Source organism: Crassostrea angulata, chromosome 8 (genome assembly GCF_025612915.1).
Source record: "Crassostrea angulata isolate pt1a10 chromosome 8, ASM2561291v2, whole genome shotgun sequence".
NCBI classification, from domain to species: Eukaryota; Metazoa; Mollusca; class Bivalvia; order Ostreida; family Ostreidae; genus Magallana; species Magallana angulata.
Window position 1 is genome coordinate 34,484,973 of NC_069118.1, and position 21,497 is coordinate 34,506,469.

The 21,497-nt window shown below is 37.8% G+C and overlaps 1 protein-coding gene across 1 annotated transcript in view; it reads left to right on the forward strand.

Moving 5' to 3' along the window:
- LOC128159904 (uncharacterized) overlaps positions 1-21,497 on the forward strand; it is a 123,315-nt gene that overhangs the window by 5,975 nt on the left and 95,843 nt on the right. Inside the window, exons 2-26 of the mRNA XM_052823128.1 lie at positions 641-1,045; positions 1,247-1,509; positions 1,926-2,091; positions 2,669-2,722; positions 3,499-3,636; positions 7,215-8,158; positions 8,465-9,315; positions 9,715-9,890; positions 10,319-10,560; positions 10,939-11,125; positions 11,601-11,759; positions 12,017-12,201; positions 14,975-15,194; positions 15,580-15,707; positions 15,899-16,109; positions 16,235-16,479; positions 16,616-16,771; positions 17,198-17,424; positions 17,717-17,905; positions 18,070-18,265; positions 18,362-18,521; positions 18,630-18,898; positions 19,093-19,294; positions 19,596-19,739; positions 20,749-21,459. Coding sequence (XP_052679088.1) covers positions 641-1,045; positions 1,247-1,509; positions 1,926-2,091; positions 2,669-2,722; positions 3,499-3,636; positions 7,215-8,158; positions 8,465-9,315; positions 9,715-9,890; positions 10,319-10,560; positions 10,939-11,125; positions 11,601-11,759; positions 12,017-12,201; positions 14,975-15,194; positions 15,580-15,707; positions 15,899-16,109; positions 16,235-16,479; positions 16,616-16,771; positions 17,198-17,424; positions 17,717-17,905; positions 18,070-18,265; positions 18,362-18,521; positions 18,630-18,898; positions 19,093-19,294; positions 19,596-19,739; positions 20,749-21,459 — 6,828 coding nt within the window. The remainder of the gene's footprint in view (positions 1-640; positions 1,046-1,246; positions 1,510-1,925; positions 2,092-2,668; positions 2,723-3,498; positions 3,637-7,214; positions 8,159-8,464; positions 9,316-9,714; positions 9,891-10,318; positions 10,561-10,938; positions 11,126-11,600; positions 11,760-12,016; positions 12,202-14,974; positions 15,195-15,579; positions 15,708-15,898; positions 16,110-16,234; positions 16,480-16,615; positions 16,772-17,197; positions 17,425-17,716; positions 17,906-18,069; positions 18,266-18,361; positions 18,522-18,629; positions 18,899-19,092; positions 19,295-19,595; positions 19,740-20,748; positions 21,460-21,497) is intronic.

Sequence of the window (21,497 nt, forward strand, 5' to 3'; positions counted from 1 at the left end):
AATGTGAAAAATACGAAGCAAATACTAGTACAGCGATTTATTTACAGGGGCTAAGAACACCAGAAAATGAAAACAAATCAAACCATTTTATATCTATCTGACGAACATCTTTAACTGACTGACCATGCTTCTTTTACTTCAAATAAATTTCTTTGGTTCGAAGCTGCTAGTCATTCATGTAGAACATCAATATCTGAAAAACTGTCCTATTGTATATTTTGAATTTACTGGGTGGGTGTAAATAAAGAATTAACAATAGGACAATAACATGGATACGTTGAAGTGATTTGACAGACTTTAAAAATCTTAAATATAGTATATTTACATCTACCAAGTATTATTTCCACTATTTCTTACGGAAACTTATTGTTAATTCATAGCTCTATAGAAACAGCCAGATTGAAATCTACCCGCCCCGTTTATCGATTGGTCGAAATATACAGCGGCTGAAACTGACAGAACTAAAATCTTCACGCCCTGTTTATCGATTGGTCGAAACCTACAGCGACCAAAGAAAAATCACGGATTGCACGAAATAATCATGATGATGTCAGACTCAGTCTCACGGGAGACGATTTGGCCGTTTCTTATTCGTGTTCGAGATAACAAGGTTTGACTGTACATACATTTCGATTTTCAGGTTCCTTCGGCGGCAGAGGCGGAATTCCTGGGAACGGACAATATCTGAATAAGTCTCAGGCGGCGACCTACCCCAGTACCCGGAACCCAAACTCAGGCGGAAGCGGGGGCGGTGGTTCATGTGGTGGCAGCGGAGGCGGCAACATTTACATCCACTCAGATGTCTCGGTACAGATTGATGGGCTGTTGTCAGCCAATGGGATTGCAGCGTCTGGTTTTGACTGCGGTGGTGGAAGTGGGGGGTCGATAAACATCGTCACCAACCTTATCGAGGGGACCGGTGTCATCTCAGCCAATGGGGGTGACGGGCAGGGCAGTGGGGGAGGTGGCGGGGGAGGGCGTGTCTCGGCGAGGCACATTTACGACAGATTCACGGGCACCATTATAAGTGCGGGGGGACTTGGAGGTAGGTATCAAGACCAAAGCCAAAAGTTGCTCATGCAGTCTGCTTAACCCATTTTTTTTTTTCGTAAAGCTTGAATTCTGCAGCGATTGAATTTTTAATTTTTGAAATTGGTGTCGATTATATTGATTTAACAGAAGTTATAGAACAAAATTTATCAATAAATATATTTAAATCTTGTTTGATAATTTAATTTGTGCACAGGTAGAGATGTAGGAACTGCCAAAATTTCCTCTATGGCATCAACACGTAACAGAAATGGGTATTCATACATCTATGGAAATCTCGACCACACTTCAACCACCAAATCATGGAGCCCATATTACACAAACGGCAACCAGTATCTGGAATTTCGTCTCTCAGAGCCTTACTATGTCACAGGGTTCGATACCAAGGGGGATACTTACAGCAACTCCTGGGTGACCAAGATAAAGTTCCTGTTCTACAATGACACTTCTGCTATGTGGGTGTGTAAATTTTGATTGCTTTGAATTTAAAAAAAAAACAGGTTTGAAATGATTTTAAAAGAGATAAGTGCTAATGTAAAAATTTATATGGGATCTGAGTTGGAATGTTGCCTGATGGCCATATCATTCTCTTTTACTCATATATCAAGCATATTCTGCAAATCCAACTTTTATTTCTGACAACTTTATTTTGTAATGTTGCTCTCTCCAGTGACTTAATTACTATTTGGGGGATAAGCATATAAACAAACAGGAAAATGTGATTTATTAGAGGACTGAGAAATATCCCTGGCGATTTAGGTATCTCAAACCTTGCAAAAGTTTCTGGAATGTGTTTGGTTTACTGCATATGTAGCTCAAAAAAAGTCCAATTTTGTGTAGTTGTATCTGAATTGTTTTACCATTATTTTCTCCAGGAGAACGTAGATTTCCCATCCAGTGGATTCTCTGCCAATGTGGATGCATCAACAGTGGTACATCACACTCTCCCTGTGGCAGTCAAAACCACAAAGATTCGCCTGATTCCGGTTACGTGGTACAATCTCATTGGTCTAGCAGGCAGGATATATGGCTACACACCAGGTACAAAGACTCAAAATCCTAGGAATTAATTCTTTTGCATTTTTAAAATCCTTTTCTTAAAGATCTGTCAGGTAGTTGATAGCAAGTGTTTATAATTTTCAAACTTGATACATTGAACAAAAATAAATTATTGTTCAAGTAAGATATGCCACAATATTAAATTGATATTTATATCTTCAATGGCAATTAATTCAACTGTTTTTGACCATAAAAAAAAACAACTATTGATTTGCATTGAACATTTTTTATTGTAAATATGTAAGATATATATAAAAATGGTAAGGGAACAAGTTCTAACAACTTACGAGGTCTTCAACACTATTAAGATTCATAGCACTGCAAAAAACATTATACATTACAAATCAGCACCCCTGCCACTTTGGCAGATCATACTTCCATCATCATTATTGTAATTGCATCATCATTATACCAGCAGTAAGTACATGTATAATCTGTACCACAGCAAGCAACAAAAAACAATGAAACCCTTTTCAATTAATATAATTTTTTCTAGGTTAAGTACTCTGTTAAATTGTGTTGCATTTGTAATACATAGGCTGACTCTGCTTTATTGTAGTTGATGCTGCAAGACTTGTTCGACCACCGACGCAATGCCAAACAATAACCAAAGGTAAGTCTAATAGGGACCAGGATTGTTTCATAAAGAATCCTTATTTTACGCGAGTACTTACCGGTAATTCCGCAATTCAGCAATTCTCCATCAAATCTTGAGAACATAAAATCACGAATGCCGAAATTTTATAATAGTTTCATGTAATTTACATGTGTCGGAATATTAAAAGCGCGATTTTAGAATTCGCGAGATGAGCTTCTCGCGATTTTACGCTGATATTAATTCCTCACGTTTAATTAGGAATTTACAGTATACAAACAAAAAACAAATAGTTTTAAGTTTTGCATGTCCCTTTACAAAAAACTGATATATTCTTAATCACTTATGACAATTCTACATCAGTGACAGTGTTCACAGTTTGTCTTGTTCATTGTTGGAAACCCACAGTCAGTCTCGCTTCTCTTTAGAGCGAGATTGACTGAGATGGTTTCCGATAATGGTCTTTCCTGTGCCAAGAAAATGAGTTCTGTAGAATCTGAAAATTACAAAAGTTTGTCGTTATTACCAGAATCAAATGTTAACCATATACATGTATATGGAATGTCTTGCCAGTGCAACATTTGGGCGTGGACTTTTATTCTTTAGCTTTTCAAACTAGGCATTATTACTAAAGCTATGGCATACCATCTTTGTTAATCATTTCAAAGTTCAATTGTTAAAACATCCATGGTTCTATCACCGTGAAACTTTTGGACTGAATTTTATTTTTTATTTTTGCAAACAAATGATGATGCAGTGTACAGTTTACCAACCCTCTCCCTATTTATTTACAGCATCTGCTGGGGGTCCAGGGACAGTTTACCTGGAGCAGACCGGCCTCGGGGTGGGGACCCTGCTGATTGACGCCAGAGAGACGGACCCAGAGATCAAACTGACCAATCTGTGTGATGACTTCGACATCGAGGAATCAGGTACAGGTCCTTTCAGTACCAAGGAAATTTTAGTCATTTTTATTACTAAAATATAATTTTTAGTACAAGTATTTTATGGTTTGGTGGTACATTTCCATTGAATTTTTGGCATTCAGTATACATGTTGAGGAAATTTTTTTCTTATTCTGCATATTGTTTATTCTTTAATAGAAATTCTTTTATTCTCTTTTACATACAGTATCCTTGTATATTGTATTATTTACATTTCCTTCTGACAGAGGTTTGATTATCAATTTTCTGCATACATGCTAATGAATTCAACATTTTATATATACATATGAAAATTAATCTCAATTCAATTTGAAATGAAGCATACTATAATCATTTTATGACCTGTTATATTAAAAAATCAGGTCAAGGATGATATATTTTGATAAACCATATTGATAAATGACAATTTTAAGGAAATTTTTCATATAAAAGTCTAAATAATCAGACACTAATTATTTTTAAATTTTCGTGTCCTGACTTACTTATTGTCAGAGTTTGTATTAAGGAAGTCATGGAGAGGATGAAATGACAGTTGCATAAACTTCATCAATCAAGTTTTCATTTCCTGCCCTCCAATCATCAGCTACTAAATTATAAAAGATCTGTTCATGGTGCATAACAGCTTAAAAAAAAGGAGACATATTTAACAATTGTGAGTGGAAGATGTGCTATTTTGTCCCATCATTAGGAAAAAAGAAAGAAAAACATATCTAATTAATGGTGAACTGTATAAGATAAAGAAAAAAAGGTGTATGAGGTTTCTTTCATGTCACCTTTTACTAAAATAGAAGAGAATGACATTTTAAACTTTAAGGGTAGGTGTGCTATAGATCGAATGCCTCATCCTTGATAAACAAAAGGGGAAGACAGATTATGTTAAATTGTTGAATAAGAAATAAGGTTTGTTTATATAAGCTCTCCTCCTTGTTAGCTATAGTTTAAAAAATAGGACGACATGTCAGATTGTGACTAAAAGGTGTGCTTAAAATGCTTTCCTCATTGTTCATGAAGAGGGTTTAAGAGATGACTTATCCCCTCTTGCATGTGCATCCTGAGTTTTATACAGTCCTATGTACTATTTTGTATTCAGTAGTTAAGTGGTGGAGCATTAGTTGTTACTGTCCCTTTGTCTGGGTGAGAGCAGTAAGCACTCCTGCTACACACACAGAAATGATGTATCATTATAAAAGGAGCATCACAATATGAGATGAATTTTATAATTATACAGAGTGAGAGTATAGATACAAAGGCATTTGTTCCTGTTAATGCCACTTAAAAAAACATCCTGTTGTCAATCGACAAATTTACGTGAACCATTGTCACTGGTTTAACGAAGGAACTTATTTCTTATAACTTATTGTTATAAGATTCCGCAAATTGAGCCAACACTCCAGGGTTTCGAGTCACTCAACTGTATAGATATTTTAAGAGAGCTAGTATATGAAAAAAATGAATATATTTTTAACATAATTCAAGGGCTAGCTTAATTGTCACATTTAATTAGTTATGAGAAAACGTGTCCATGAGACTTTTTTGTGTCTGGTGTTAAAATTTGCTAAATGTTGTAGTACGGGTATTTTTCTTGAGCAATATGTCAATATGTTTTGAATATTATCCTTAAAGCCATTTTTTCAGTATCAATTTTTGTCCCCCGCCGCAACGCGGAGCGGGGACATAGAAATGCCGGGCGTCCGTCCGTCTGTGTGTCCGTGTGTCCGTGGGTCTGTGCGTCCGTCCGTCACACTTTTTTGTAAGCGCTCTCATGCCTACAAATTTTGACGGATTTTCATTAAATTTATACCAAATGTTTATACTACTATTACCTTAGTCAAGTTCGAAAATCAGCTTTGGTCGATACTTTTTGTTGGACTTATGGGACTTTGACTGAAATAATGACTCTGTTTTATCCAAAAATTGACCTTGTAAGCGCTCTCATGCCTACAAATTTTGACAGATTTTCATTAAATTTATACCAAATGTTTATACCACTATTACCTTGGTCAAGTTCGAAAATCAGCTTTAGTCGATACTTTTTGTTGGCGTTATGGGACTTTGACCACAGTCATGACTCCGTTTTATCCAAAAATTGACCTTGTAAGCGCTCTCATGCCTACAAATTTTGACAGATTTTCATTAAATTTATACCAAATGTTTATACCACTATTACCTTGGTCAAGTTCGAAAATCAACGTTAGTCGATACTTTTTGTTGGCGTTATGGGACTTTGACCACAGTCATGACTCCGTTTTATCCAAAAATTGACCTTGTAAGCGCTCTCATGCCTACAAATTTTGACAGATTTTCATTAAATTTATTCCAAATGTTTATACCACTATTACCTTGGTCAAGTTCGAAAATCAGCTTTAGTCGATACTTTTTGTTGGCGTTATGGGACTTTGACCACAGTCATGACTCCGTTTTATCCAAAAATTGACCTTGTAAGCGCTCTCATGCCTACAAATTTTGACAGATTTTCATTAAATTTATACCAAATGTTTATACCACTATTACCTTGGTCAAGTTCAAAAATCAACGTTAGTCGATACTTTTTGTTGGCGTTATGGGACTTTGACCACAGTCATGACTCCGTTTTATCCAAAAATTGACCTTGTAAGCGCTCTCATGCCTACAAATTTTGACGGATTTTCATTAAATTTATACCAAATGTTTATACCACTATTACCTTGGTCAAGTTCGAAAATCAGCGTAAGTCGATACTTTTTGTTGGCGTTATGGGACTTTGACCACAGTCATGACTCCGTTTTATCCAAAAATTGACCTTGTAAGCGCTCTCATGCCTACAAATTTTGACGGATTTTCATTAAATTTATACCAAATGTTTATACCACTATTACCTTGGTCAAGTTCGAAAATCAACGTTAGTCGATACTTTTTGTTGGCGTTATGGGACTTTGACCACAATCATGACTCCGTTTTATCCAAAAATTGACCTTGTAAGCGCGCTCATGCCTACAAATTTTGACGGATTTTCATTAAATTTATACCAAATGTTTATACCACTATTACCTTGGTCAAGTTCGAAAATCAACGTTAGTCGATACTTTTTGTTGGCGTTATGGGACTTTGACCACAATCATGACTCCGTTTTATCCAAAAATTGACATTGTAAGCGCGCTCATGCCTACAAATTTTGACGGATTTTCATTAAATTTATACCAAATGTTTATACCACTAATACCTTGGTCAAGTTCCTAAATCAGCCTTGGTCGATAGACTCGATACTAGTATACTGCTTGACCAGTGGGGGACCCTGGAATTCTATTCTTGTTAAGATAAAAAAGACTGTTGCACTACCAATAAACAAAAACAAGAAAAGGAATATAAATATAGGCTAAACAACCCTGTATGATTTACAGATTCGTTCCAATTATGTAAAACTCAGAGTTTAAACAAAGACATTTAGAAAACAGGGGCAAAGTAATTTGAATACAGGTGAAGGTGTAGGTGTACAAAACGAGACATTTCTCAGCAATAATTGCATATTTCACAAATTGTCATTATGATAAAGGAATGCTTTTAATGTGATTGTGTCCTTTTGGATCTAGGGGGTGCATCCTGGCTGATGGATTTTCCGCCTAACCTGGACAGGATTGTTCTGTCTAACGGAGCCCAGTTAGTAATTCCTGAAAACGTCTCAGCCACAGAAATTTTGTCAGACACCAAGTCCACCGTTTTCATCCTACCCTCGTCCAACTTGCTTCTCGGGAGAGAGATGAGGACCAATACATACGTGTATCCATCAGCTAGCGTAGAATTTGCCACAGGAGCGGATGTCACGATACAGATGTGGTGTTACGTAGGAGGTGAACTTATCACTAATGTGACCACTCATGTAACAGTTTCAGGGAATCTGACCTTGACCCAACAGAATCTCACGGCAGCTTTCCTGACAGTGGCAGACAAGGCTAAAATGACGGTGGTTCACGATGTTTTCACCGCAGAAATTGCCAAAATCAAAGTAATTGGTAACTTTGAGGCAAGAGGGCTCACAGACTTTGTTGGCATTACCGATTTTATTGTAGAAGCAACAGGTGTGGTGAAATTTGACCCCATTACCTCTGACCTTTACCTGGGAAGGAGAATCAATTTGAATGGAAATGTATTTCTTGGAAAATCTGTTTCATTTCGGCATCCCTGTGAGACATTCGTATTAGCTGGCGGTGTACTTCAGTGGCCTAACCCCGCAAACATCACAATCGAATGTTCCCAAGTTTACATCAATGGAAAATTCCATCCAGGAACGTTGAATTTTGCTGATGGAATTCTCAGTCTGCAGATTGGTCCATTGGGGGACTTTGTGTGTGAAATGGATGGTCCAGTTCTCGCAAATGTCCTAGATGTGTCGGGAAAGTGGTACATCACAAACTTGGTGGAATTCAAGTCACTGAACCGCTCGGATTCCCGCATTGAAAAATTTGTGGTTTCCTCTCCAAATGGAAATCTTCGATTAAATACAAACAACTTGCCATTGCTTGTGAATGGAACATCTGTGAGTAAATTTTAGTTTCTTCTAAAGTTATTTCAAAGAGGTTAGAATTTTTGTTAAATGGTGTAAAATTTTTCAGTCCTTTAGCAAAATTCAATTATGTTGCCTTGTTGAAATTAAAACTACCAGTTCTTTCATTTTAACTCAAAATAGCTAGATACATGTATACCATACAGTTTGATTGATATTTAATGGTTTTATTCATATTGGAAAAATGTTTACACTAGAACTACAATTATGCAAGCATAATTGGGACTCATATTACTGTCATACGATTTCACTGATCACATGACAAATTTCTCCAATCAGGTGCCATCAGAAATGAAAAGCACCGTGAGAGCAAGATACCTGGTTGTACAGCAGTACATGCTTGGAGGAAATCTGTCCATCAGTCCGGGGGTGGATCGCCTGTGGGTGGGAAAATCTGGAAACCTCATTTTTACACCTTACATGCAGTTTCAGATTGATGAACTGTTCATTGATGGAGTACTATCTTCCCTAACTCCAATAATATTGGGAGGTTTGGCTCTCTTGAAGTCCAATCTTCTCTACATAGGACCAGGGGGTAGCATGTCACTGGACTCTTCGGTGCAGAATTCGCGGACTTGGACCGGTACTTCACAGATGGGGATACATAACTTGGCCATACACGGAACCCTTAAGGCAGGCAGACTGATGAACCACCTTAATTCCAGCCAGGGTTGGGACTCGCTATATACCAACACCACCGGCGTGGTGGAGTTTGAATCAGAGGACGTGTTCTATGTCAACCACTTACAAATTGATGGCAGAATGGTTGTATTGAGTCCCATCATTATGGTAGCCTTTGTTCCAGACAAAGGTCTAGAGATGTACATTGGGGGGACTATCGTTCTTGATGCCTTAGCCTCGCATCCTTTGGGTCCCTGGAGCGGTCAATCCAACATCACTGCAGACTTGATCAGCATGAGTACATCCAGTCGGTTCGACACTGGGAACACAGTTTGGACGGTCAAAGAGTTAACTGTGGGAGGGACCCTCAATTCTCAGCCCACAGAAGAAGTGAAGGTCATTATCTTCAGGGTCAAGGGCACTGGTGTGGCCACCTTCACCATCAATATCAACCTAAAGAGTGCAAACCTCAGAATTGAAGCAGGAGGTGTTTTGGATCTGGACTTCAGGTAAGGATACAGATGTTCCAGCATAGAAAATAAAGTCTTCAATTTAAAATTTTATAGTTCAAGATTTCTGACAAAAATTTTTACCACACTGCTTCATGGCTTTAGACATTGATTTGATTTTTGAATCCAAACAGGGGACACTCTATAATGGAACATTAACAAAATTATCATTTCAATTGTCATTTGAACCAACAATTAATACATTTATTATATATTTCAGCTTAATTTTCAGCTTAGTATATTTAATTTGCAGAAACCTTAATTTTAAAAATGTTCTTTCAGTACCAGTAAATGCTTTTCATCAATACCCACTTAGTAAATACTCTAAATTTAATAAAATTTATTACAAGTTGTTTCCTAGAGCAATTACTCATGCAGTGACCTTCACTCTTGTAACAGGCGACCTCCAGCGTCTACAAGCTCGGGGAACTCCCCGTCGGTGCTGACTGTGTTGGAGTGGATAAAGGTAGAAGGAACCTTACAGGCAGGGTCAGCCGAAGTGACCTCAAAGTCAATGACCGTGTCTGGTAAAATTGACGTGTCCGGCGGAGGGTACCTGACCAATCAGGGACCGGGTAATGAGCTTGTCTTTATGATCGATAGATACAGAAAAAGTCAGTACTGGTTAAAGAAGGATATTAATTACTTTTATCATAGGATAACATACATGCATACATATATAGTCATGTTTATAATCAATCTGAGGAAAACCAGACCTCTATTTTACAAAATCTATGCAATAGCATAAAAAAAAGTCAGATTGGTTGATAATTTTAACAATAGTTTTTAATTTTTTTCAACTTTTTTTGAAATTTGAAATACAGAATTTAGTTGCAGCCAGAGGGACATTTGTTCGAGTGTTATAATTCAAAATAAGACCTGGTTTTCGGCTGTGATTAGTTTTATAGATCTGATGATGATAAACATTATGAAACTGAAAAAGTATAAATCTAGGGAATGGTTTAGACAGAGAGTAGCATTGAAATTTTGCTCATTTTTCAAGGAGCTGGACAGAGCCACATTAATGGGGCCAATGGAGGAAGCCATGGGTCAAGAGGGGGGCAGGGTTCAGCTCTGACATCTGTTGCCATGGCTACCAGTGATATCTATAGCCGAGGTAGCTGGGGCAGTGGAGGAGGGTCGTCCCGGACCTCCAATGGAGGAAGAGGAGGAGGGTATCTACATGTTGACACCCCCACTCTCACTCTGACTGGTCTTATCATGTGTGACGGAAATAATGCTGAGGTATGTGGTAATTTCAAATTGTGTGACTCATTATACCAACAAGAGGTCCAGAGTTAATACCCACTATGGTGTCTTTACATCAGCTTTGTGTTTCTTGCATAGAACAGCTTTTTGTGTCTCAGATTAAACAATTTATAAGCTATCGTGAAATTGATATACATTTACTCAATAAGGGACTTAATGACCATTTTTTTCAGAGATGTTTACAGTATTTAAATATGTTGTTAATTATGAATCTGATTTTTATACTCAGTTTGTTTTACAAATGAATTTCTCTAAAGAAGAGTTTTGAGAAATTTAGAATATAGATGTTTTTCTTAACATTTTCTTCTCTTGGCTCCAGTTTAAGAGAACTTTGTTTTGATTATTACTTTTCAGGGCGGTCATGCTGGGGGTGGCAGTGGAGGGTCAGTATATCTGCAAATAACCTCCAACCTGTATATGACTGGGCGGATAGTCTGTAATGGTGGGAGTGGGGCAGGGAATGGTGGGGGAGGATCCGGGGGGAGTGTCAATGTCTTCTTTACCACAGGGCTGTATCACAGCAACCTCGTGACCTCCAGAGGTAAATAGTCAATGCCACAGGTGATATTTTACAGGTATAATAAAATCATGAATTTATATCCAGCATAGGTAAAAGTGAATATTAGCTATAATTCTGATATATAAAAGTTAAGGATTAAAGAATGGACAAAAATAATACCGGTACTTTTGTAAAAGGTACAAAAATTACTTAATGGAGGTAGTTTGGGTGCATTAAATTGCTAGAGTATGAGTATTTCATGTAGTTTCCATAAGTTTATTTCATTGGTGAACCTCATAAAAATATATACATGTAAAAATATCACACACACTATCAATCTATCAATTGTTATTCAAAATGCTAGTGTGACATTTGAAATCAAAGATTGTAACGACTTCAAAATAAAATTACCCCTGTACATGTTAGATGTACAAAATCCACTAATGCTTCTGAAAGAAAAAAAGAATTTGAATTTTTTGCATCATAAGCACATTATTTGACATGTATCATTCTGTAGGAGGAACAGGGTATGAGCCTGGCGGACCAGGAATGACCTATTTCCATGGCAACCATGTGCGCAGCCTTCGATTGGACAACAAATGTCAGCGTCCAAGAGTCACGGAACCTGCCTCCACATCCGCCAACCAAGCTCAGTTTGAGTCATACAAAAGAAATGGTAATGCTGCCTTTATAGGCCATTATTTAGTGAACTATATATTATATCTTTAAATTGGGTTACCTTCATTTATTGTCAAAAAGTCACAGTTGATTACCCTTGTTTCTCACGTTATGGAGAGAGTGGAAACAGTGTACCGGTAATCAACCGTGGGCTTCTGAGGATGACCTTCATGATAAGGTTCCAGAATTATTTGGTCATTTGGAGCTGACTTTATCTTTTATTAATGTGTTTTTTGTGGATGTTGGATCTTGCAGGTGCTGTGGCCTTTCTGATACCCAAGTATGATGGGTTTGTGTTTGACTTCACTCTGGTTGAGATATATGGAGGGTCACATTTGACCTTGGCGGGCAGCAATGTGACCGTCCGGTCAATCAAGGTCATTGGAGATGACACCGGCCACTTCCATGTGGGACCCTATCACACTCTTGAGCTAGTAGAGGTAGGGGGAGATAAATTGAGAGAAAGATGAAGAAAAGAGATCTCTGAAGATTATTTGAATTATCTGTCTTGTAGAGATATTGATGAGCAAATGTTTTGTATCTTATGCATGTTAATGAGAAATGATAAATCAACAACTTGACCCTGTTAATTGATTTTAAAACATATATGTGGCAATTGGCAATTTTACCTGTGTAAAAATAAAACTTAGAATGTTAATATTATGGTTGGATTTTGAAAGTCGTTAGTTATGATTATTATAGAGCCAATTCATTAATAATTCTGCATTAAGTAATTATACCCCCCGCAAACGAAGTTTGGGGGGGTATATAGGAATCACCTTGTCCGTCTGTCCGTCCGTCTGTCTGTGCAATCGTGTCCGGTCCATATCTTTCTTATGGAGAAACATTGGAAGTTCTTACTTCACACAAAGATTGCATATGACCTAAGGGTGTGTCATGACCTTGACCCAAGGTCATTCGGGCAAGGTCAAGGTCACTGGCAGAAAAAATAAAAAAAATTGTGTCCGGTCCATATCTTTCTTATGGAGAATTATTGGAAGTTCTTACTTCAAATAAAGATTGCTTATGACCTAAGGGTGTGTCATGACCTTGACCCAAGGTCATTCGGGCAAGGTCAAGGTCACTGGCAGAAAAAATAAAAAAAATTGTGTCCAGTCCATATCTTTCTTATGGAGAATAATTGGAAGTTCTTACTTCAAATAAAGATTGCTTATGACCTAAGGGTGTGTCATGACCTTGACCCAAGGTCATTTGGGCAAGGTCAAGGTCACTGGCAGAAAAAATACAAAATTCGTGTCCGGTCCATATTTTCCTTATGGAGAATTATTGGAAGTTGTAACTTCACACAAAGATTGCTTATGACCTAAGGGTGTGTCATGACCTTAACCCAAGGTTATTCGGGCAAGGTCAAGGTCACTGGCAAAAAAATTCAAAATTTATGTCCAGTTCATATCTTTCTTATGGAGAATTAATGGAAGTTCTAACTTCACACAAAGATTGCTTATGACCTAAGAATGTGTCATGACCTTGACCCAAGGTCATTCGGGCAAGGTCAAGGTCACTGGCAGAAAAAAATACAAAATTCCTGTCCGGTCATTATCTTTCTTATGGAGAGTTATTGGAAGTTCTTACTTCACACAAAGATTGCTTATGACCTAAGGGTATGTCATGACCTTGACCCAAGGTCATTTGGGCAAGGTCAAGGTCGTTGGGAAAAATAGTGCAAAATTCGTGTCCGGTCATTATCTTTCTTATGGAGAAGCATTGAATGTTCTAACTTCACAGAAATATTGCTTAGGACCAATGGGTGTGTCATGACCTTGACCCAAGGTCATTTGGGCATTGTCAAGGTCACTGGCAGAAAAAGTGCAAAATTTATGTCAGGTCATTGTCTTTCTTATGGAGAAGCATTAAATGTTCTTACTTCACATAAATATTGCTTATGACCAACAGTTTAAAAAAAAAATAGAGCAATTGTTATTTATAAAAAATGGACGGTAAAATAGATTCATCCAATATTTTTAACCGGGTTTTCCGAAGGAAAAATCCGGTTATTAAAATGGTGAAAATGGCGGGCGGGCGGGCGGCTGCCAAAAGGGTACCCTCATTGTACGGATAACTCCTCCTACAGTTTTCAAGATAGGAAGTTGTTCTTTTGCAGATCAATTGTATATATATCAGAGGTGTGCATATTGCTAGAATTTTGATTTCTGATAATTTATGAAAAAATTACCAGCTTTTGAACTTAGTCATTTTTTTGCAAAATATTGCATATAGGGTACCCTCATTGTACGGATAACTCCTCCTACAGTTTTCAAGATAGGATTTTGTTGTTTTGCAGATCAATTGTACCCATATCAGAGGTGTGCATATTGCTATGATTTTGATTTCTGATAGTTTATGAAAAAAATACTAGCTTTTGAACTTAGTCATTTTTTTGCAAAATATTGCATATAGGGTACCCTCATTGTATGGATAACTACTCCTACAGATTTCAAGATAGGAAGTTGTTCTTTTGCAAATTAATTGTACCTATATCAGAGGTGTGCATATTGCTAGGATTTTGATTTCTGATAATTTATGAAAAAAATACCAGCTTTTGAATTTAGTCAATTTTTGGCAAAATATTGCATATAGGGTACCCTCATTGTACGGATAATTCCTCCTAAAGTTTTCAAGATAGGAAGTAATTGTTTTGCAGATCAATTGTACATATATCAGAGGTGTGCATATTGCTAGGATTTTGATTTCCGATAATTTATGAAAAAAATACTAGCATTTGAACTTAGTCATTTTTTTGCAAAATATTGCATATAGGGTACCCTCATTGTATGTATAACTCCTCCTACAGATTTCAAGATAGGAAGTTGTTCTTTTGCAGATCAATTGTACATAGGGTATATCAGAGGTGTGCATATTGCTAGGATTTTGATTTCTGATAATTTATGAAAAAAATACCAGCTTTTGAACTTAGTCACTTTTTGGCAAAATATTGCATATAGGGGTACACCATTTCACTGGATATGGGTTGACATGGATTATGGATAAAGTTCACATAAAAGAAAACCCGGTTTGCTGTCACATTGACAGCTTTTCACTTGTCTATAATTGGAAAAATACATGCATTATGATTTTTATCTTAGCGGGGGGTATCAATTGTGAGCTTGCTCACAGTACCTCTAGTTATGATATTGGTTTTAGGTGATATGATTTAGTAGAAAAGAACAACTAAAATCATTTTGTTTTTTCCAGACATCAGCGTACAGAAGAGCCAACATGACCTATCACCTGTTCCTGTATGAGGGCGCCACATGGATTCTGCCGGAGGCGACTGTAGAGTTCCGGGAGGTCCTGGACGAAGCCGGCCGAGGAATTAGGTCGGACGCCTGTCCCAGTGGGCTCCTCAACTCAAACTTTGTCAAAATCTGGGGCACAGTCATCGGAGACAAAGCCCACCTGCTGATTGCAACAGGTAATGATTAGTAGTGCTAATAACTGATAGTAATAATAATCACCAGAACATTATAATGTATTGATAATTGATAGGAGTAGGTAATAATTCCTTGCAGTGATTATTGTTACATGCATGAATTGCAAACTTATAGAAGTGGGAAATGCTTATTGATTTTCATATATAGAAATAGAATTTTATCATTCAAAATATAATTGATTTTACATTTGCCTCCATTTTTATTTGTTTTATTTCTTTAATTTTTATCTTTGATAAATTTTTTTATCTTTGATACCTCTGATTTATTGAAAATAAGAACTTTTTAGAACCTATGTATATAAATGTCTCAAATAAAGATTTAATTGTGATTTTAAAAGTAAACTGGGATTCATTTTTATTGCAACAGGGAAAAATGTGACTTTTGAGCTGGCTGCAACAAGAACGCTACAGTTTGCTAACACCACCATTCAGGAGAACGGGGCCCTGATCTTTAACACTCAGTCAGGGAACACAAGCGACTTTTTCAACATCAATGTAGGACATTAGATATTGGATATTCATATCACTAGAATATTGCAGTATTTTATATTTAAAAGACTGGGAATTGAACTACAAAAGTTTTCTGATGCTGAATCAACTTGTTGAGCTTTATGATTGTACTGAAACACGCAAAACACTGTGAGTGATTTTTACAACAAAATTTTTCACATTTTCCATTTGATTAGGTCGGAAGTCCTTCAAAAGCAGGAATTCTTACAATCCAAGGAGGGGGGAAGCTAGTGGGGCGAAACCTACATATAACAGCTGACTACCTGAAAGTCCATCGTACTGGTCTTCTCACTCTGACAGGAAGTGGAAGTAGTGATGGTAAAGGTCAAGGGTCATCAGGAAGTGGAGGTGGATATGGTGGAAAGGGTGGAGCCCAGAGTGTCAATGGTAAGTAGTCTTTGTAAACATTCATTTTAAGTTTGAATAAAATCCTTCTTTTTAATTAAATGTTAAGATAACCTTTCTGTATCTATTGTTAAGGGATGTATGATTAAAAATTGATATTATTCCAGGTTTACATGAAGGCGTGGTATATGGATCCCTGTATAATCCAGATGATTTTGGCAGTGGAGGATCCGGTGCCACCGCCTCCTTCGGTTCTGGTGGTGGAGTGTTAAAGGTGAAGGTGCTCCACACCCTGGAGGTAGAGGGAGTCGTAGAGAGCAATGGACAAGCCGGATCCAGCACCATTGGGGGAGGATCTGGTGGGAGTGTCTGGATTGAAACAAAGTCACTGACTGGATCCGGAACTATACAGGTCTTATGAAAGGCTTTCATTTTTAAAAATTAATTTTGAGCAAAGTGTGCAAAGAATATATATTTCATAAGACTTCTCAATGAGTATTCATTTGTTTTTGTGTTTGATATCTAATTTAATGTGTACCATTGTACAGGCAAATGGAGGTCCCAGTTCCTCAAACCTTGGGGGCGGAGGAGGGGGGAGAATAGCTGTACACTACAGAAAGAGGACCTGGTGGAGAGGCCACATGATGGCCCGCGGAGGGTCTAGCCCTGGGGCTAATGGTGGGGCTGGAACCATCTACCTACAGGTCAGTTTTAACAGTGATCATTTTTCTTGGTCGGTCTAGTGGCTTATTAGAAACCAGTGCCTTCTGCTTAAACATGTAGATGGAATAGGCAGGTTTTTTTCCATAATTATTTAACTTGTTTTTGTGTGATGATATTTTTTTAACCAGATGTTAAGTTTTTTTTGGGAAAAGTCTAAAGGAAAAAAAACCCTGAGTTTTCTCATAATGAATTACCAGTGCTTTCTGGTTGTGAATGGAAATTTTTTTTTTTTTCAGAATAAGCTAACATGTTTTTGTGTGAGACTTTTTTTTTAAAGAGAAAGTCTTCAGAAAGAATTCAAATCATAGTTTCTTTCATAAATTGTCGCATTGAAATTAAAATGTACTTCTATACATTAAGCAGTATTCAGTTTTAGAATTTTATAACATGTATTATTTTTTTTCCAGGATACTTTACCAGACTTCCAGAACCGAACACTGGTCATTGACAATGGGGGACAATCTGTGACCCCCAACCCCTCCACCACTACCCCAGAGATGCTGTCTGGGTACAGTAGCTCTGTGTACGCCGCAGACCCAGGGAGAACCTGGATTGTGGATAACAACACCGGGTCATTTGAGATTCTCCAGCTCACTAGGTCGGCTCATCTGGCTCTACATCCGGATCTTGTCAGGTAATGAGTGGTTGTCACAGAGAGAGAGAGAAACCAGCCCAAATCAACACATCTTTCATTGTCCATCTACTTTATTTTATACTTGTCATAGTTTGACTCTATCTGAGTTTTAAGATGAGCGAAGGTAGAGAGAAAATGTTGAAAATGCATTCGTCTTAATTAATGCAAAGACAGAGAAACCAAAACCTTTTATTGAAATACTTTGAGATTAAAGTGGATGACATGTTTTGATGTGTTACATTACATGTATTACCAGTATGTAACATTGCAGCATGATATTTCCTCGTTACAGCCCTTTCAACCTGAAGTCCTTCACCTTTGTTGGAGATAGGACTGGAGTTTTACACGTAGGATCCGGACAGGTAGTTGTGGTACAACATCCAGATGATGCGGAGTTCCTGGTCAATGTGTACGTCTACCAAGGGGGGACACTCATCCTACCCGACTCCTTCATGTGTCACGGGATCAATATGCACATATGGTTTGTACTTACACTTAGATTTTTTATCAAACTAATGAAAACGTAATGCATTTGGCTGTGTATTAAGTTTAGTGTTTTTGGTGGAAATCTGAGTGACCTTTAAAGTTCAGATTTTGTTTCTATGTGCTGATGTAGTGGATGGAATAAACTTTATTGTTCATTAGGGGTGTACTGGGAATACATGAGATGATTGTTGGAGATGGATGTAAACTGAAGCTGGGGGCCACAGGGTCAACAAGACAGGTCAACACCACAGGGACGGCGGGGGGATATGTGTTCCCTGTGCTGACGGTGAAGGCCGGGGGAGAGGTCACGGTGACAGAGGATCTGGTACAGAGGGACAGCAATCTGAGGATGCAGGTGAAAAAAATTGCTGCCCAAAAAGATGAAATCAAATTTTCTGTACATTTTAGTTTTAATAAATTCAGTGAATTCATCAATTGTTTCATACTGTAGGTTGGCAAGCTGAGGATACACGGTGGTGGATTTGTTCATGCGGTACATCTTAATCTGATGGTAGGGGAGATGATAGTGGATGATTTGGGTCGCGTGGTGGGGGATACCCACTCTGTGCCCTGTGTGACGGGGGAAGGCGTGAATGGTGCAGGGGCCTCAGGTAAACATAAAGAAAGGTTAAATGCTTAAAATATTTTATACTTAAGTAACGAAATTAAATAAAAAATTTATAGAAATTTATTAGTTTTTAAAACTTGATGCAACTTAGGTGGTGGGCATGGAGGTCGAGGTGGGCGAGGCACTGCGGTCAGAAAAAATGGGTCTCCCCACGGACAGCTGTTTGACCCCGCAAACAGAGGCTGTAGGGGCGGACACAGTTCCAGTGAACAGGGGGGACAAGGGGGTGGAGTTATTTTTCTTGAAGTCACAGGGTTTCTACAGAACGACGGAGAAATCAGTGCCAATGGAGCTAAGGGAGGCAACTCTGCAGGAGGCGGCAGTGGTGGATCCATAAATATGAGGATTAACATGATAAAGGTAATACATGTATAGAGGTAATGTTAATTTCTCTACAAAGTAAGAATTTCTATTAATAAAAGAAAATAAATTTTTCGACAACCAAATGCAAGTCTTCAGATGTTACACATATATGTAGTTTTGTTACAGAAACAATATCACTTTGCTCTTATAATCTAGTAAGTTATTAATACCTGATTTATTGTGATTGACAGGGTTTGGGCAAGATCCAGGTGATTGGAGGAGATGGGGGCCCGGTGGTTAGTAGCGCTGGGGGAGGGGCAGGATCAGGGGGGAGGATCGCTATGTTCTTTGCTGACAACAAAACATACACCGGGTCGTTTGATGCCTACGGAGGTCTGGGGCACAGCATAGAGGGAAACGGCAGCCCAGGAACCATCTACTTTTACCACACAGGTCAGGGAATCTTGAACTTTTTGTACATGCACGTTTTACATTATGCATTTTCAGAAAAAATACAATTTGAATATGATCTATCATAAATAACAAAGTTAGGATTAATGACATGAGAAAATTCTTAAATTTACTTGCAGTCTTAAATAAGGGTTTTAATTTTGAATGGAAGAGTTTTTCGTTGCTTGTAACATTTACATGACCATGACTTTTACGTCAGTCTGTTTCAAGTACAGTACCCCTGTCATTACCTGTTTTGAAAATGATGCTGCAAATAAAGATGTTTCTTGTGTGTATTGTTCAGGCTATAACCACTCTACACTCCTGTTGAACAACAATAATCGAGGCCCGCCGGGGGATACCAATGTGATCACGGACTACTCCAATCTAGAGGAAGACGTCGGCAAAGCCTGGTTCCTACCCCAGCATGGCCAGCATACACAAGCAGGTAAAACAGCGTACTGTTTATTTTTGCACTTTTAATTTTGTCCAAGTCATGGGCGAAAATGATTTTTCCTATGGTAATATTAAAATGCCCACTTTCAAATAAGGCCATTAGTCAAAAATGTAAAACAGGCAAAAATTTCCTCGTGTGCATGCAGTAATTGAGATTAAAAGTTTTTGATTGGTTTACTGAACATAATTATGATAATTAATCTACATATATAACTGTTTATGGTTCTATGAATATTTTTCTTTGAATTAATACTTATAAGTTAAAGATATATGAATATGGTAATAAAAAAAAATATTCATAAAGAATGAAAGAGATTTTAAAGGGGCATGGTCACGATTTTGGTCAAAATTTGTTTTTTCGATTTTAATGTTTACAATATGCTTTTAATAGGCAACCAAAATTTGATTGTCAATTGTTGAGTTGTAAGCGAGTTACAGAGCTTACAATTCTCTGCTATGTAAACAAAGCTTTTGTTTACATTTTGAATGTTGAAGTGGAAATTCCAGTTTTAGACCTCAAATGAATGTGTTAATCGTTAGTTACTCTTTATTTTTGCTTAAAATGAATAAAAAGATAGACAAATCAGCTTGAAAAAGATTTTTTACCGGTATATTGAACCTATGTAAACAAAAACAGGGCACGAGCCTTGTTTATATGACGAAGAATTGTGAGTCCTGTATCTTGCTTAAAACTCATCGACTGGCACCCATAATTCATTTGATCATTAGAAATGCATTCCTAAAGCATTGTAAATAATAAAAACAGAAAAATAGAATTTGACCAAGATTGTGACCATGCCCCTTTAAATCAAATACCCATATACATCAAAGGCAATTTTTTTTATTACCTTGTCACTTTTATATCAATCTAATGGCTTTTATTCCACAAAATATTTTTTTTTTGTGGGGGGGGGATTCATAAACAGAATTTTTAATAAGAGTAAGGAAAAATTTAATAAGATCAATTGCAGTTTGTTACTCTTTTAAAATTTGAACTTCAGGTACAGATTCCAGTTACCACTTCAACGAGCTCCAGATCTACGGCAAGGCCCAGTTAGCTGTACTGACTAGTCCTCTCAACTCGGCCGCCAGTCTGGTGTTTGACAACATGATCGGAGACCGCAGTGGTGCCCTGCACATTGGCAACAACCAGACCATGGACCTTTACAGAGAGAAGATAGACCTCCCATTTAGCGTCCATGTCTACAATGGCGGTTTCCTGGGTCTGGCCCCAGATACCTTTATCCACAATGTGGAAATCTTCCTCAATGGAACCCTAGCAAATGTGGACAATTTAACCATTCACCGCGGTGGTAAATTGTGGCTGAACAGGGATGGGCACACAGAGGGATTGGATTACAGCACATATCGGTTTAGATTTGTTCATGTGAAGACTAATGGTTACTTACATATGATATCTGATCCAGTCCGTGAACCCAATATTTCATTTTCTGTCACTAAACTTACCATTGATGGTGGGGGTTTGGTCAGAGGGACTTACATGTATATCCATGCACTGAACATCAGCATTGATGCTGGCGGAATTCTGAGTGCGGATGGACTAGGTTATGAAGTCAGTGATGGACCACCCAATGATGTTTTTGGATATCCTAACAAAGGTCTGCATGGAATCATCAATGAAGGACGTGGGTACACAGGAACTACGTCAGGGTCAGGAGCGGGTCACGGGGGTAGTGGTGGGAGAGGGGATGGTGAGTTGGACATTGACAGTGGTTTGAATTGATTCATT